Source organism: Amblyomma americanum, chromosome 1 (genome assembly GCF_052857255.1).
Source record: "Amblyomma americanum isolate KBUSLIRL-KWMA chromosome 1, ASM5285725v1, whole genome shotgun sequence".
In the NCBI taxonomy this organism is placed as follows: Eukaryota; Metazoa; Arthropoda; class Arachnida; order Ixodida; family Ixodidae; genus Amblyomma; species Amblyomma americanum.
The window spans coordinates 279,193,494-279,211,728 of NC_135497.1; the positions used below are offsets into that span (position 1 = coordinate 279,193,494).

At 50.0% G+C, this 18,235-nt stretch overlaps 1 protein-coding gene across 8 annotated transcripts in view; it reads left to right on the plus strand.

The window, feature by feature from the left end:
• LOC144115178 (uncharacterized) overlaps nt 1-18,024 on the plus strand; it is a 36,933-nt gene extending 18,909 nt beyond the window's left edge. For 5 of the 8 annotated variants that reach the window (XM_077649413.1, XM_077649415.1, XM_077649414.1 and 2 more), the window contains 4 exons: nt 6,348-6,579; nt 13,582-13,705; nt 15,129-15,267; nt 17,767-18,024. In XM_077649413.1, the coding sequence (XP_077505539.1) occupies nt 6,357-6,579; nt 13,582-13,705; nt 15,129-15,258 (477 nt within the window). In that variant the 5' untranslated portion in view covers nt 6,348-6,356 and the 3' untranslated portion in view covers nt 15,259-15,267; nt 17,767-18,024. Of the gene's footprint in view, nt 1-879; nt 1,933-6,347; nt 6,580-13,581; nt 13,706-15,059; nt 15,268-17,766 lie in introns of those variants that run through there. The other 3 variants (XM_077649410.1, XM_077649412.1, XM_077649411.1) reach the window with 3 other exon arrangements.
• Nucleotides 18,025-18,235: the final 211 nt, after the last annotated feature.

Genomic DNA, 18,235 nt, shown 5'->3' on the forward strand with positions numbered 1-18,235 from the left:
GACGCGGCTTGGCGTCTGTACGTTCCGCACACCGGATAGGCAGCGTGCCCAGCCTGGAGGCAATTAAATTAATGGCTGATCGCGAGAGGTTTGTCACCCAATTAATGGTGCGGCCTATTGCTGCAGTGCCTCGTGTCTGCCACAACGTTGTCAGCGCTAATACATATAGGCCACATGTCTCTCACACCATGGCCACGTGCCTCAAAGCGCGAATGAGGCGTCCACTGACCCAGGGATCCAGTTATATGCACCCTTCCTTTCCTCGAAATCATCGGAGTCCGACGCAAACAAACATGAACGCCGACGGCCTATAAGCGGTATTCACATGGGGACATCGGCATGGATGGATGTGAGAAGGAGTTGAGCGACGTCACCGATCCGCCCAAGTCCACCCCAGCTCTTGGATTCACGATTCAGTGGGCGCCTTAGCGTTGTACCTCCATAAAAACGCAGCCGCCGCGGTTGGGTTCGAACCCGTAGGTCCCGGGTTCGAACCCAACCGCGGCGGCTGCGTTCTTATGGAGGAAAAACGCTAAGGCGCCCGTGTGCTGTGCGATGTCAGTGCACGTTAAAGATCCCCAGGTGGTCGAAATTATTCCGGAGCCCTCCTCTACGTCACCTATTTCTTCCTTCTTTCACTCCCTCCCTTATCCCTTCCCATACGGCGCGGTTCAGGTGTCCAACGATATATGAGACATATACTGCGCCATTTCCTTTCCCCAAAAACCAATTATTAATTATTATTATTCAGTGGGGCAGCAGGGAGACGCCGACATGGACGAGCGAAGCGCTGCCGGGCTGCGGAGACAGAGGGGCAGGGGTCGAAAAGGAAGTAAGAGGCCAAAACAATGCTCCCTTGTTGGGTTGTGGCGAAAAAAAGACAGAGGGGGAAACAATAGATGCGCGATAGGAGGGGATATAAGAGAAAAGAAACCAGAGGGGGAACAGCCAAAAAAATTGTGGATTAGCCCAGATAATCCCGGATATACCATGCGAAAGTGAGATTGAGGTATCCACTGGCCCACAGAGCCGGTTGTGCGCCGTTCCTTTGATGAAAATGAACGGTCTTTGCAAAGTTGTCAACGCCAATGAACTTTATGAACGCTGTCGGCTCACTTGTTTTGTTTGGTTTTTGAGGAAAGGTAAAGGCATAGTAGCAGTCTCGCATATCTCGGTGGAATCCCGAACCCCGCCGTAAAGGAAGGGATAAAGGATCGAGGGAGGGAAAAAGGAAAGAGACAACTGAAAATTGAAATTTGGATTTTGAGGAAAGACGTGGCGCAGCGCAACGGCGAAACACCTGTGGCTCGGTGGTACTAGTTTTGCCTGCGCAGTAGTGATAGGCAGCGAGAGAGGAAATGCGACGGGGTCGGCGGCGGCCACCTGCGCCGTGCGTGACATCACTCCTGCTCCGACATACGCCGGCTGGCGCGAAGCGCGGAGTTGACTGGCGTAGTGAAGCTTTTCGCTTCAAAAAGACGGCAGCGGGCTGCACCCCACGCATCACCGAAGGCCACATCTCCCGGGGAGAAGGACTGAACGTACCGGCCGAACGAACGGTCCCTTCCTCGATCGGCGGCGGCCGCCGGAGCAAAACCGGAAGCTGTGTCGCCACGAGCACTCTCGAAGGCAGGACGTGTGAATACGCTCGGTTTCGGCGGCGCCTGCTGAGTGAAGTCATAGCTGTCACGTGGTTTGGTCTTCAAACTCGCGCACGGCGAAGAAGCTGCGCAGGGGTGGTGGTGGTGAAAGCCTTAATAGACAGAGGGGAGTTTAATACACGCAGGTCCTTGGGCCCGTGCACGGCCCCACTGCACTCAAACGTTCATGCCCCGGAGGCTCATGACGCTGCATGGTAGCCCGGCCTGTGGCGGTGGCTTGCTTAGCCGCGGGTCCTCGGAGCGCAGTAGGGTTTCCCAAGTCTCCAAAGTGGTAAGTGCTCCAGGCCCCGTGGGGGGGGGGGATCCGCCGAGCAGAGGAAAAGGATATGATCGATAGTGGCTTTGGGGTGGTGGCAGAGAGTACAGGAGGAGTTTGTGTGGACTTGGTGATAGCGCGAGCGTATATATATAAGGGGAGGGTATCGCGCGTGTTTGGAGCCGCCTCCAGAGTGTCTGGTGATAATTTTCGAGGGAGGGATGGGGCGGGTGGTAGAGCCGACACCCGGCTTCGCAGGTCTGCATCTTGTCACTTAATGAATACATATGCGCTCCCGTGAGAACCCTACATCGGAGGCCGCCGGTGCCAGGTTGAGGAACCCCGGGCTAAGCGTTGGCAGCCTCGTTTCCAGGATTCCTGGAGTGGGCAGGCACCCATATGAGCTCCATGTGGCGGGGTGGGTGTTCGGCAAGCGACTTCAGTATGCGAAATGCAGGGGTGTGAACTCTGCCATGAGCAAAATTTAGTATGGCAGTTTTAGAGTCCAATAGCTATATACCGGGCCTCCGTGCGCGTGATGGCTAGGGCAATGGTGGCCTCTTCATCCTCCTCCGATGTGGCAGTGGGGATATGTGAAGAATGGCAATCGGTTGTAGGTAGGGGTTCGTGATGGCCACAAACACGTCAGCACCCGTGCATGAGGCATCCACCTGCATGGCATCCGGTTCCGTGCCATAGTGTTTGTGGAGTGCACGTGCGCGAGCTCTGCGGCGGGGTTCGTGGTTTGTGGAGTGCATATTTTTGGGGAGAGGTTTAATAAATATAGCTCCCGGTGAATGTGGTGGCGGACCTGGAGCTGTATGGGATCCGTGGCTGGTGTCTTGATACTAAGCGTGTGTAGGATGTGTCTGCAGGTGGTGGTTCTCTTGAGGCGTATGTATTGTATCTGTCGGTGGGTCTCGATAAGCTCAGCTATCGTGTTGTATAGGCCTAGCTGGAGGAGTTTTTTGGATGAGGTATTTAGGGGTATGTGCAGTGCTGTCTTAAATGCTGTTCGGATCATGGCATCCGAGTTGGAGATTTTTCTGCCCTGGAGTTTCAGGCAGGGGAGCATGGAATGAAAGCAGCTGAGGACGGAGGGGAGTATTGTAAAGCTTTTGCTTAAATAAATAGTTTTGCTTCCATCGTGGCAACAGCTCCCACGTGACCCTATGTCGCAAAATCATCTGCAGCTAGACCGATGTCCCTCCCCAGTCTCAGACCGACAGAAAGCGCAGCGCCACAGGTGAAAATCGCATGCTCGTGAAATGGGCCTCATTTAGCCGCCAAGGCACACCGTAAGGGCCTGCCTTTACGGTGTGCCTCAGCCTTCACTTGGATGAAGGCCGTCACGGTGATGCTTTCATTGTAAAGGTCTTTCACGTAAAAGCCTTATGCTAAAGGCGTTTAGGGTAGATGCACTCCAAGACCTCAGGTAGACATTCTTTAGGCCGAAAGACTTTATGTTAAAGGCCTTTTATGTCAAATGGCTTTTGCACGTGAGGACCTTAACTCATAACTATATACTGCGTGATATTGTCGCAAATGGGTTTCAGAATCAAAAAGTTAGGCACAGGCCGCAAGGAATCAAGCAATGTTCCAGCTCCAAAGAGCACGCACGTCTCACTTTGTCCTCAAGGCACCGCCCGGGGACACCTGCCGGCATTATTCCCCCTCCGTATCCAAAAAAAAGGAAGCAAAAATGTGGGCGCACTTGGGGCGACATACCGGTGTCCATACCCTCACTTTGTCATCGGGATGATACTCGGCGAAGCGATGTTGTTGGTTGTAGCATTCTGCATCCGTTGCCTGCTGCCGGTGGATGTGAATACGAGCCAGTTGGCGGACTTCCTCTGCGTGCCGGGTAAATTCCTCGGCGTCTGGCATGAGCGCCTGGTCGTGAGGGGGGCACGGAAGCATGGCATCGAGCATTGTTTGGAGATCACGCCCATAGACGAGGCGAAACGGCGTAAATCGAGTCGTTTTCTGAATCGCCGTGTTGTAGGCAAACGTCACATATGGGAGGATCTCGTCCCATGTCTTCTGCTGTACATCGACGTACATTGCGAGCATGTCTGCTAAGGTTTTGTTGAGGTGCTCCGTGAGCCCGTTTGACTGCGGGTGGTATGCAGTAGTCTTGCGGTGGTTCGTGTGACTCAGCTGGAACACCTCGTGCATGAGCTGCGCTGTAAACGCAGTGCCCCTATCGGTGATGACGGAGGACAGAGCGCCATTTCGTAAAGCAATGTGGTGTATGAAGAAGCGTGCGATTTCAGAGGATGTACTGCGCTGCACCGCCTTGGTTTCCGCATAGCGCATCAAATAATCAGTCGCAACTATAATCCACTTATTGCCAGAAGACGACACAGGGAATGGGCCCAGAAGATCAATGCCGACTTGGTCAAAAGGTGTGCGAGGTGGCGCAATTGGTTGGAGCTGCGGGCTTGAGCAGTGGTGACTTACGACGCTGGCACTCACGGCAACCTCTGACCTAGCGGTGGATGGTCTTTGCAAGTTTAGGCCAATAATAGCCCTGATGCACTCGAGCGAGCGTGCGTGCAAATCCCAAATGGCCAGAGGTGGGCTCATCATGACACGCCGAAAGGATGTCGCGGAGGTCTGATGGCAGGACTAGGAGGTAGGGCCGGTCACCGTTGCTGGAGTTTTTCTTGAACAGTACGCCATTGTGAATGCAAAAAGAGGACGAGTGGTGGGCAAAGTGTAGAGGTACGTTAGAAGCATGACCCTCCAGGTGATCCATGACAGACCGCAGGTCAGCGTCAGCACGCTGCTTTGCCACTAAGTCCGAACTGCTGATCACGCCTAGGAAACGATTGTCATCCTCTGCGCTGTCATCAGCTTGCTCGACGGCTGCGCATGAGAGCGTGTTGGCGTCTTCATGTTTATGTCCGGGCTTATAGGCAATATCGTGTAATCAAATTCTTAAAGGCGAAGGCTCCAGCGTGCTAGGCGTCCTGATGGGTCCCGGAGATTGGTAAGCCAGCACAAGGAATGGTGGTCGGTGACCGCTTTAAAATGACGACCATAGATATAAGGTTGAAGTTTCATCGTGGCCCAGATGACAGCGAGGCACTCCTTTTTCGAGGTGGAGTAGTTGATTTCGGTGCACGAGAGTGTGCAATTCGCATACGCGATCACACATTCCACGCCTTCTTGATGTTGAACGAGGACCGCACCAAGCCCGATGTTGCTAGCGTTGGTGTGTATCTTGGTAGCAGCCTCCTCATCGAAGTGAGCCAGCACAGGGCTCACTCACGTCTCACTTCTTTGTCCTCAAGGCGCCGCCCGGGGACACCTGGCGGCATTATTCTACACGGAGTCATGCTAAACTGTCTGCTATTTTTAAGGCATAAGCCTTTCTTGGCTCATGAGTGGCGTCAATCATAAGTTGTACAGTAATTAAAATAAAATGTAAAAGTTGATAAGCAACATTTGCTAAGAAACATGGCACTCCTTTTCCGAGGTGTAGTTGATTTCGGTGCACGAGAGTGTGCAATTCGCATACGCGATCACACATTCCACGCCTTCTTGATGTTGAACGAGGACGGCACCAAGCCCGATGTTGCTAGCGTTGGTGTGTATCTTGGTAGCAGCCTCCTCATCGAAGTGAGCCAGCACAGGGCTCACTCACGTCTCACTTCTTTGTCCTCAAGGCGCCGCCCGGGGACACCTGGCGGCATTATTCTACACGGAGTCATGCTAAACTGTCTGCTATTTTTAAGGCATAAGCCTTTCTTGGCTCATGAGTGGCGTCAATCATAAGTTGTACAGTAATTAAAGTAAAATGTAAAAGTTGATAAGCAACATTTGCTAAGAAACATATATGTAATCATAGTAGTGACTGTAAATAGATTGTAAAAAATAGTGATAGCGATAATGACAATTACTGATAGTGAGAGTGTTGGAGATATTGATGGTAATGATAGTGATGATAGCTGTGGTGAGTGATAGTTCTAGAAATAGTGATAATTATAGTGGTAGAGATAGTGGTAATGATAGCTACTGATAGTGCTAAAGATAGTGGTAGTGAAGATGACTGTGATGATGATAGTGGTAGTCTGTGATACCAATGGTGATGATAGTGGTGACCATAGTAATGAAGGTGATTGCAATAGAAAAATGAAAATGGAGGGAGAAAAGTAAGAATTGAAATAAATAATAAGAAACAAAAATAAAAACAATGAAAAAGGGAGGGAGAAATAAAGGAAAGAAAGGCTATTAAGGCTATTAATAGCATTTCTGCTATTAAGCAGACATAAGTGCAATCTTGTATTTTTTTACAGCAGCACTGTGTGCTTCTACAGAATTTTTAGTGGGCAATACGTGATTTTATGCATGCACAACAGGGCTTCTAATTCTAAAATTACTTATTTACTACGTAACATTTCCTACGGTATACCTGAATGCAGCACTCCAAGATGGCTACCTGCAAGCGGCATAAAGAACGCCTACACGAGAGTATCTCAATGCCGCAACTTGGCTTAGCCCCAAGGCTGGCGCTGGAGCTGTTCCTCATCGGCAAGAAGCCGCGACTTCCTGAAGTCGTCATGCTGGCGCCCCGAGCAGACCCGTTGGGCGTGGTGCCCAAGTATCGACTCAACCTGTCCGGCTTATTCACCCCCAACTGGAGCGACGCGCCAGGTGAGTGTCTACAAACGGCACCTGTTTGGAATAAACTTCGGGGCATTAAGTATGTGTAATAATTTTTCAAAACATATCCTCATTTTAATTTAATATTTTTCTTTTATTATCACCAAAGGAGTATTTCTCAGCGTTTCCAACTAATACGCCACAGCTACTGAGTTGCCAAATAGTGTGCTGGGCCTTGAAGGTATATGCAAAAGCGTTATCAATTCAATGCCTGGATTGCACAAATATTCACTCATTTCTACAATGTGCTCTCAGCACAACTCTCAAGCAACATTACGTAGAAAAATAATAAAGTAATTATTTTAGAGCAAGCCCAGTAACCTCTTTAGGTTACTGCTATAAACATCCTTGGTTTCTCTCTGACTTATTTGAAATATCACATGCACTGCAAGATGAGATTGAAGGAAATAAACACGAGTAGCTACCCTTGGAAGTGACGCATGTTGAACACAGACCTCTGGAGTCATATGTCGAACCAAAATAAAATATTTTAAGGCGCTTTAACAGGCTGACTTGTGTTTGTCGAATGTGCCTTGGAGATGAAAAGTGGCTGGCATCACTAATTTCACTGCCTTCACGATCGCTCAGTTGGGCAATGCGCCAACTTTAGTGGTACATTTTTAGAGCAAGAAGGGAGTTTATTTTGTTCACAGTTTGGCGACATGTCGCTGTAAGTATAGGCAGTATAAAACGACACATACAGGAGCCAATTTAGACAGGAAAAGAGTTTCACTGGCTGCACACTGATGTAGGTGCAACCGATGATTCTGCTTTTGCACAACTTTCATGAAATGCCACTGTGCATCTTGTAATGATGCCTTTGCAGTATTAAAGGAGGCCTAAACGTAGTGGTACAGATGCACAGAACTTGTGATTGTGTTTAAATCACCTTACTCACTAGCACTTTCAACTCCGGGAACTATTGCGTGAGGTAAACCAACTTTGCAAACACAGGAGAGAACAGTTGGTGTGTGAGCAGTGAGCTGATGCCTGCCTTCCATTGCTGAAAGACAGAAAGAGAGAAAGTAGGGAATTCATCCAGCCATGTGTGGCTCGATTCTTTGCTGTCATAATTAACTTTATAGGGTTCACGTTTAGTTTACCTAGTATACTCTTCCTCACAGCGGGTTGGCACTGATGTGGAGGCTGCATGCCATTCTCACGTCTTAGAGTCTCTGCTCCAGGAGTGTAGTGCCGGAGAGGAAATCTCGTGTTTCCCATGCTTTTAGCTGCTCTATCGTTTGCACAAACGCTGTGGTCTTAGTCCCACATGTCGGGAAGGCTGGTTGGTATTCACAAATTTATTGCAGGCCTTTGTGGCTCTTGTGAAGAAGATGATGACCCAGACAAAGCAGATAACTCGTGAAAACGAAGAAGATGGCCCGCGCGTCAGCCATATTGCTACCGCCACGTGTGTCTGTGCCCGACCTGATTGCCCTCGGATTGTTCTCGCCGCTGCTCCCTTCCTCCGAGGTCTTTTAAATAAACCCCTGGTTACATTTGGTGGAGGTGCCGGTTAACAGCCCTGGAATTGCGCAACCGTTCTCTCCCGCCACCTGCGATGCCTCACGACGTTCAACATCAAGCCGTGCAAGTGGGCCCAGCTGTTACCTGCGCCGGCTCCCTTCGCCAACGGGATCCGGCCATCTTCAGTGGGACCGATCAGCAGGATGTCGAAGATTGGCTCACGTCTTACGAGAGGGTGAGCCTTTACAACAAATAAGATGAAGCCACCAAACTAAATAACGTAATTTTTTATCTCACCGGTGTGGCTAACCTGTGGTATCGGAACCACCAGGTTGACATCCGCACCTGGTCAGCTTTCAAGACAACCTTCTCCGAAGTGTTTGGTCGTCCTGCTGTTCGGAAACTCTGCGCCGAACAACGCTTGCGTGAACGGTCTCAGCAGGTCGGCGAAAGCTTTACCAGTTACATAGAAGACGTCATTGACCTATGCAAGCGTGTCAACCTCAACATGTCAGAAGCTGACAAGATTAAACACATTTTGAAGGGTGTTGACGACGAAGCCTTTCAGATGCTGGTAGCGCGCGACTTGCGCACCGTTGCTGAAGTCGTCACACTCTGCCAAAGCTTCGAGGAGCTGTGGAAGCAGAGGCTCCTGACTCGACAGTACCCTCGACTAATTGAGTCGCTTGCTGGACTGACACCAGCAGCTGACACCTCATCGCTGCTGCAACAAATCAAACACTTTGTTCGGGAAGAAGTGGCGCGTCAGCTTTCTCTTCTGCCGAACTCTACAGGGCAAGCTCCAGATTTGGCTCCGGCCCTTCGACACGCCATCCAAGAGCAAGTTGCCGAGGCTCTTCCACCCGCCCATCCGCCACCACCTGTCGCCGCTCCACTGACATATGCCGACGTTGTCGCCCAGACGCCGCCCCCTATGGCCGCTCCGCTGACATACGCGGACGTTGTCGCCAGACCTCGACCGCCTACCTATGCTTTGCCTCCAACACCTGCGCGAGCGGTGGCTCCTCTTCGGCCGGCTCCGCGAGTCAGGAATCCCTGGCGCACCGTCGACAACCGGCCTATCTGCTACAATTGCGGCTTGCCTGGTCGTGTGGCCCGGCTTTGCCGCCGCCGTCTCCCAGTCTACGCGCCATCTCCTCCAGCTCCCGCGTATTGGCCTTCCATGAGTCAGTACTCCGGATCTGCTGAGCCGCCGTCTTGTCGTCCTTTTTCTCCTGACTGTTCAGCCCTTTCTAGAAGCCGTTCACCTTCACCGAGGCGCCACTCCGTTTCTCCTATGCGACGTCGCGCCAATCTCCCTCAGGAGGAAAACTAGGTGCTGCAGTTCCTGAGGCGAGAACTGTGTCCCTGTCGAACTTTCCAAGGCCTCACATATCCCGTGCTAATCTGATCGAAATTTCTGTCGAGGGCAATACTGTCTTGGCCCTTGTGGACACCGGTGCTGCGATTTCTGTTACGGACGAAAAGTTTTGTAGTTCGTTGAAGAAGGTAAAGACGCCGATTGCTGGACTGTCGCTGCGTACGGCCAGCGCTGAGCACATCAAGCCGTCCGCAGCGTGTACCGCTCGAGTTGTGATTCAGGACTCCCTCTACACGATAGAATTCGTCGTGCTGCCTTCCTGTTCCCATCCTGTTTTTCTGGGCTGGGATTTCCTTTCCGTCCATGAAGCTATCATCGACTGTGCTCGAGCGGAAGTCAGGTTCTCTTCTCTGCCCAATCCTTTTCTGGACGCCACTCCTCCTGTTGCCTGTGTTAAAACCCTCGCCGCCGAAGACATCGACATTCCCCCGTGCTCGTCCGTTCTTGTACACTTGTCTTGCGACTCTATTGGTGACGACACTGTCCTCTACTCCAGGCCATACTTTTCTGCACCGCAAGTGTCTCCCTCTGCCATACGCCGTACTGACTGTGTCCGCTGGCCTTTCGATACTTTTGGTTTCTAACCCGTTTTCCTGCCCTACCGCTCTGCGCCTTGGTGAATGCCTCGGCAGTGTGCAGCCCATCGCATCTCTGCTCATCCGCGAGGAGACCGATGATACATCGCTCCTCGCCATGAACGCGCTCAGCCCTCCTGCCTCTACGCCAGATCTCTCTTCTACCGAATTGTTCTTGTACTCCATCAACGCCGATCTTCCCCCGCCGCACAGAACACAGCGTCTCGCCCTCCTTCATCAATTTCGCTCCTCCTTCGACGCTCACCGGACTTCCTTGGGCCGAACTTCCACCGTCACCCATCGCATCGACAGTGGTGCCCACGCGCCGCTTCGGCAGCGCCCCTATCGTGCGTCTCCAACCGAGCGCCAGACTATTACAGAGCAAGTCGACCAAATGCTTCAAAACTGCGTCATTCAGCCCTCAAGTAGCCCTTGGGCATCGCCTGTTGTCCTTGTGAAAAAGAAAGATGGCTCCATACGCTTGTGTGTCGATTACCGCCGCCTTAAGATAACGCGCAAGGATGTCTATCCACTCCCTCGCATAGATGACGCTCTGGACTGTTTGCAAGGGGCGGAGCTCTTTTCCTCCCTCGATTTACGTTCTGGGTACTGGCAGGTCCCCATGGAAGCAGCCAATCGTCCCAAAACTGCTTTTGTGACCCCCGACGGATTGTATGAATTTACTGTGATGCCATTCGGTCTTTGTAATGCCCCTGCTACCTTCGAACGGATGATGGACACCATTTTGCGTGGACTCAAGTGGAAAATGTGTCTATGCTATCTCGACGACATTGTCGTCTTTTCCCTTGACTTTGAAACCCATCTGTCCCGCCTGAAGCACGTTTTTACTTGCCTTTCTGACACTGGCGGGCAGCTCAACTTGAAGAAATGCCGTTTTGCTGTGCGTCAGCTGACAATTTTAGGCCACGTCTCTAAGCAAGGCGTTCGTCCCGACCCAGCTAAACTTCACGCTGTCGCAGACTTTCCCAAACCCACTTCCATCAAAGACTTGCGCAGCCTCTTAGGTCTGTGCTCTTACTTTTGGAGATTTATTTGCAACTTTGCTTCGATTGCTGCGCCTTTAACACAACTGTCCGGCAGTTCCGACTTATCGATGTGGTCTCCAGCGTGCGACGATGCGTATAACGCCTTGCGCCGCCTCCTCACAGCGCCGCCCATACTGCGCCATTTCAACTCGACCGCTCCTACCAAGGTCCACACGGATGCCAGTGGTCTCGGCCTCGGCGCCGTACTCGCCCAGCGCATCTGTGGTTTTGATGAATACGTTGTTGCCTACGCACGCTGCACACTTACGAAGGCTGAAACTAATTACTCCGTCAGTGAAAAAGGGTGGCCATCGTATGGGCCCTTGCCAAATTCCGCCCGTACCTCTATGGCCGCTCTTTTGACGTTGTGACGGACCAACATGCGCTTTGTTGGCTTTCTTCCTTGAAAGACCCATCCGGCCGCCTTGCCAGGTGGGCTCTTCGTCTGCAAGAATATGACATCCGCGTGGTCTATCGTTCCTGCCGCAAGCATCAAGACGCTGATGCCCTGTCCCGCTGCCCACTTCCAGCCGAGATCGCCAGCCTTTCCACCTCTGACGTCTCCCCGTCGTCCCTTCACATTAGCGACATGCCCTCAGTGCAACGTACTGACCCCTGGATCGCTTCTCTTCTCGACTTTCTCTCCAACACGACGGCTGCTTCTCCATTCCGTGCTCTCCGCCGCCATGCTTCCCACTTCGTGATTCGCGATAACCTCCTCTATCGTCGTAACTACAGCACCGACGGCCGCAAGTGGTTACTCGTTATTCCTCGCCACCTGCACACGAACATATGCGCCTATTTCCACGCTGACCCACAATCTGGTCACGCAGGAGTTTTCAACACTTACACCCGCATCCGGCTGCGCTATTACTTGCGCGGCATGTACACCTTCGTACTTAAATACGTACGCGCCTGTCTCACCTGTCAACGTCGCAAGCCATCTCCTCATCGTTCTGCTGGAGAGTTGCAGCCACTCCTTTGCCCACCACGCCCTTTCGACCATATCGGCATTGATTTCTACGGCCCGCTTCCGTACACTGCGGCCGGCAACCATTGGGCTATCGTTGCGGTTGATCAGCTCACTAGATATGCCGAAACCGCCGCCCTTCCGTCTGCCACAGTGACAGACGTTGCCTCCTTCCTTTTGCAACGTTTCGTCCTTCGTCACGGTGCACCTCGTGAACTGCTTAACGACCGCGGACGGGCCTTTTTGTCCGATGTCGTCACCGCCCTGCTCTGCCAGCGCAACATAATCCATCATACCACCTCCGCCTATCATCCGCAGACAAACGGCCTCACCGAGCGATTTAACCGCACCCTCGGGGACATGCTCTTTATGTACGTCGCATCCAACCACTCGAATTGGGATCTCATCCTCCCTTATGTGACTTTCGCCTACAACACCGCCCAGCAGTCTACTACTGGCTTCTCTCTCTTCTTTCTTCTTTACGGCCATCATCCATCTGCTACCATAGACACCATTCTGCCTTACCAACCTGACGCCTCCGGATATACCCCTGTTTCTGAAGCCGCGCAACACGCAGAAGATTGTCGCCAAATCGCCCGGTCACTTACAACTGACGCCCAGTATCGCCAGAAATTCCGCCACGACAATGCTCACACCACATTGCACTTCTCTCCTGGTGCGCTTGTGTGGCTCTGGATACCATCAAGTACTCCTGGACTCTCCTCAAAATTTCTCGCCAAGTATCACGGTCCCTACCATATCCTGGAGCACACATCTCCAGTTAATTACGTCGTCGAACCCCTCACGCCATCTCCCGATCTCCGCCGCCGCGGCCGCGAGACAGTTCACATCCAGCGTCTCAAGCCTTACTACAACCCCTCCATATTGCTGTTGTCGTAAGTCGCCAGGATGGCTCCTCTTCGCCCCGGGGGTGATTGTGAAGAAGATGATGACCCAGACAAAGCAGATAACTCGTGAAAACGAAAATGGCCCTGCGCGTCAGCCGTATTGCTATCGCCATGTGTGTCTGTGCCCGACCTGGTTGCCCTCGGATTGTTCTCGCCGCTGCTCCCTTCCTCCCAGGTCTTTTAAATAAACCCCCGCCTTACAGCTCTATTTAGTTGACTTTAACAATATTGTGGACTCAAGGTGGTTTTCTAGTGAATAGCATGTTCCTTAGCTGAAGACACCAGATGTTTAAATTCCTTGAATAATGTTTAGCTGCATGCGGAAAACACAGGACATGGAAAAAAAGCTCTGGGGGAATAAATTTTCACACGTATTGCTGACACCTTTTCTTGAGAGCCCATGTTAACTGCACAACATTTGTTAATTGTCCTTACGAAATATCCACTATGTTTGCAGAATCGTTTCCAATGAGCGTTCGTTTTATAAATCCTCTACCTGTTAGTGCTCGCAGCAGGTTAATTTGTGTTTGTACTGTAATTATTTGATTTAGTTCTTGGAATCATTTGTGCACTTTTTGTCCCCTAACATGTTGACTCCAGTCATCTTCGCGTTTCCTAAAATTTATATGCTTGGCATGCAACGTAGCTTTGCTAGACCAGGGACAAGGCAACCATGGCTGCTGGTGTGCGTATCGTCCTTTGGCGGCCACCCAAGCTCCCTGGAGCCGCAGGAGTGCGACCCTGGAGCCACATCGCATGGCCATCAATTGGTGAGTCCAAAGTCCCGCTGGGTGCAACACCGCTTCCGGAGGCTAATGCTTAAGATGGGCTCAGGGCTGCAGCCTTTCAAGCATGATGTCACTAAAATGCTAGAGCAACTCGGCGCCATCGTGGAACTCACATGCAGGCCCAGTGTGGCAGTGAGTGACCTCGCATTGAGCATGGGGGTTGGTGGTATCATAGATCAGATCAGAATAAAGCACACTAGCATACGCTAGTGTACACATATTTGTCTTAGCGTGCACTGAGCATCCAAGAAGCATGAAAAACATTCAGGACCTGTTATACAGTGAGAAGTCTGTCAAAATTCATTATTTCGTGACAAATGAAAATTCAAACATAATGCTGCAAATCTCCCTGTGTTTTTAATGCGAAAGCAGTTCTTGTCTCATGGGTGGCGGTCACAGGAGCATTCAGCAGAGTGTGTCATCAGAGCATGTCCTCAAGAAAATTACCATTAGAAAAAAGAAATGCTCCAGCATTTCGGGTTCTAACCCTGGACTTAAGTGTGCCAGGCGGGCACGCAATTCATATGCCATGAAGGGTCTTCTGTTCTAGTGTGTTAGAGGGGCAAGAAGTCAACACGTTTTGGTGTGTGCAACAGTAAAGTGTGTTCCCAATATGTTCTGATGTCAGACAACGATGACTTGCAAGAAAAGTTGCCAACATCATCAAAGGGTCACTCAATAGGTGTCATATGACAACGATGACTTGCAAAAATGTTCCTGAGGTTCTAATGGCTTTGCATTTCTCTAACATAGCAGACTGCAGTGCTCTCCAACTTTTTTACATTCTCCTCATCCTTGTTCTCCTCAGTACTAGAGATAATAAATTCTTGCGTACAAATGAAGATCTTAAGGGCGAAAGCGGATGTTAATATTCACTGCCATCTGGCTGCATTTCTCGTCATCAGAAGGCGTTAAGGATAATTTTATGCAAAAACCAAATGGCAAAACAAGTCTGAAGGGCGCTGAAAAGGGAAGAAAGCATACTTATTAGTACGGTATTAACAGCACTTGTTGCATTGGCGAACAAACGACTGTGACGACTTGTAATGCAGAGAGGGGGGACTCTGAATTTTTTATTTTCCTTTTGATTGTGCTGCTTTATTTTCATAAGGGAAATAACACGAAGCTAGCATGTCATCATAAGCAACACATAAAGTGACCAAGATATGAAAGGGAAAAAGGAATCAGAGGAATGGGCTGACAAGGCTTTTTGAAACCCCTTTAAGCCTTGTTGTTCTTAGGCATAATACAGATGACAAATGCATAGGTACTCCTAATTTTGTTTTGATTCTTACGCTAATTGCATTATATACTTTTACTCTCCTTTAACTTTCAGTTTGCTTCATAGTGCACCGTGAAGAAAGAAAAGATGCAAGATAATGCAAGTGAATTTGATTTACTGCAGGAAAAAAGGAATGTCCTGCGAGTTTTGTCTGTGGGCACACTCCTGCAGCTTGAAGCGTGCATCTGCGGTGCATTCGAGCCACGTTTCACCGTCTGCCTGCCTGCAGTGGGAAGGGGCCTACAACTTTTGACGAAAACTGGTAACGTTTAAGTCATTAATTGCTCTTCCTGAGGTGTTATACGGAATGTGCTTTTTGTGCACTTATCCATCCTCAATGCCAGTGTCGTTGTGGCATTACAGAAAAAAGTGAAAATAGCCGCGCTCAGAACTAGGAAAGTTCCTATTTGAGGCAGTGTGGAAAGTGCGACAAGAGGAGGTTGTGGAATATTTTTGCAGAATATTGATAAAGGCACAAATGGTCCCCTAGGCTATGCTATTAACTGCATCAAGCTTACTTATTGAAAAAAAAAAGAAAATGAAACAGTGACACAGGAAATAATGTCGCAGGATTGTTTAAAAATAATCTAAGTGAACAAATGGAAACGTAGCATTCAGCTGCATTACCTACTTGCTACTTTTAGAAGTGTTTTCTTTTTGTGTTCTTGTCTGATTTACTCACTGCTTCTATGAATTCAATTTCCCTATTGCATATTTGTTCACCTGCTGCCTAGGCTTCCAGTGGGCTGAGGCCTTGTGGAAGGGGGAGGTAGGAGGGCTGGTGGTGTACAGTGATCTGGAAAGTAGAGTTTCCTGGTGAATGAGGCCTCTGAAGGGTGGCGGTGGGCGGGGATGGGGAGGATGACCAATGGTGGTGGTGCATAGATGGGCTGCACCCTATCTAGTGGGGTGAGGTGGGGCAGGGTGCTGGTGGGTGTGCTGCCGCCCCCTAGGGTTCTGCCAACCAGATCGGCGTTTTGGTGATGGACAGTAGCACTGCTTCTGCAGTAAAATGAAACCTTTATGTCTTCTGTGCGCATTTGGTTTGTTGTATTTGGTAATCTTGTAACGGTTACATCATTAATGTCTAATTTGGTCTTTGACAACAAATACGAATCGGTTTGTGGGTTTTAACGCCCCAAATCGGCTTGGGCTATGAGGAACACCATTTTGAAGGGCTCTGAAAATTTCGGCCACCTTGGGAAGAACCCCAGGTGGTCGTTCCTCATAGCCCTCAGAGCCTTAGCGTTCCTCATGGCCCGAGTTACTTTGGGACAATAAATGCCATAAATCGATTAGTATCTTTTGCTAATTTTATTCTGATGCTGTTTCCTATGGTCAGTATAAATATTTATGTAGGCCCAGCGTAACTGTTAGCACAGAACACAGGACAAGAACGACTTGGACGCAGACACCACTGCGCTTGTGTCCGCGTTTACTTTGCGTCATGTCTCAGCATTTGCATTGAACCCATTATAGATACATGCAACTATTTATAGATATGTGCCACTGTTGTTAAAAGAAACCTGGAGGGGACACTTAACCTCCACCTTAAGGGTATCATGTGATAGTGTTAATCAGGTAATGCCTCTATCCGTGGAATTTGTCATCCTCAACTTTACGTTCATTGTTCTCTGGGAGCCCTCATGCAACCCCTGGCACAGTAGTGCAGCAGTTAAGCTATGCGCAACTGCCCAGCGATGCAGGTGCTGCTACGAGTGGGGCTCGAGATCCAGCTTTCTCTTCCCGAGCATTATCTTGCGACCAATTAATAATTGAACTGCCATCTGCCACGCTGGGCAATTTTCTCACAATCCGGTGGGGACGCTGTGATGACACCACCAGGTCACTTGACCTAGCTGGCTCATTTAGGCTGCTTCTCCGAGGATTTTTCAATTACTACGCCACCGCCGCCACCAGATTTTTTGCAGAATGAAAGTTTAACGTTATCGCTTTGATATGCAGCCAAAAGGGTCTCTTTTTAAGCTATGTAGTGTGGCTCTTGTTTAACTTCTTGAAGATCTGTGCTCCGGACCACTTATATCATGACCTGCTGTCACCTTGGAAAGATTCGGAACGCCCATGAGGCAAAACAAGTTACGGGCATGGACCAGAAACAAGCCAGGTAGTCTGTATATTTTGTACAAATTGTGTAGCAAGTAGCTCAGCCTCAACCTCAGTCATGGTTCTAATACTGTGGGGAGGTTTTGTGTGGCATTGGGTTTTGTGAGGTTTTTCAAAGGAAGGTTGTGCTCCAACCGATATGTTTTTCATACTGTGGTCCACGACACCTTTGTAACCCTTCGCCCTGAACCTCGCCACGTGATTCAGGGAAAAGGTATAAAAATCTTGCTGGCTGCCTTTCTATTCAGTGGCTTCTTCAGCTCAAGTTAGTACAGCTGAGCTGGCCATCTTGTATCTCTTGTGGAAGAAACAGCACGAAAAATAATTACAGAAATGGGATGTTCTGGATATGTAGGACCCGCCTCGGTGATGGCCTTGTAGTATCGCCAGTAGCATGCAGAACCTAGCGCTGTTACTGAGTAAGCCAGCACGGCCTGGCCCGAATCGAACGCTTGGCCTAGATTCCCAGATGTTCCACTGGTGCTTTAAGCTGTGTGCTGGTAAGCGTGTGGAAGGTAAGCCGAGTGCTGTTTTGCACATTACAATTTATCGGATCATAGCAAGTGTTGTGTGGAGACCACATAACAAATCTCGTTTGTGAATTTGTGTTGCTATGTGTTGGACCCTTGCCGCGCAGGGTCCTCCCACGCTGGACACGGCTGTTACATGGCTTCCCTACAGGGACCAGAGGGGAGCCGCCATCATAGCCGCACACTTCGGCCCGCAGCAGCGATGGTTTTCCGAGACTTAGGAGCCATGTCGCTGAATTTTCGACCCTAAATCGCTGCATGGCGATGGCGTATTGTGCTGCCATGCACGTTACTTTTGTACGTCTTGGCAAATTTCGTATTTCTTTGTAGTTTGTTTAGCGTAACATTGATTGCGTGCTAAAATATTGTGTTCTGTGTGTGATTATTACTTAGCCGTGCACTAAAGCCTGTGGTGGGCAGGCTCGATGCAAAACAGTTTTTGTGCAGTTGGCCAAAACCTTAATCAACAGCATTGAATCTCAAGAGGACACACGTGCTGCATCCACTGGTGAAATAAGAGCTGATTGACTGGTGAAGCAATGCGGAAATTTTTTTTCCCGCTAATCGACATGTCCG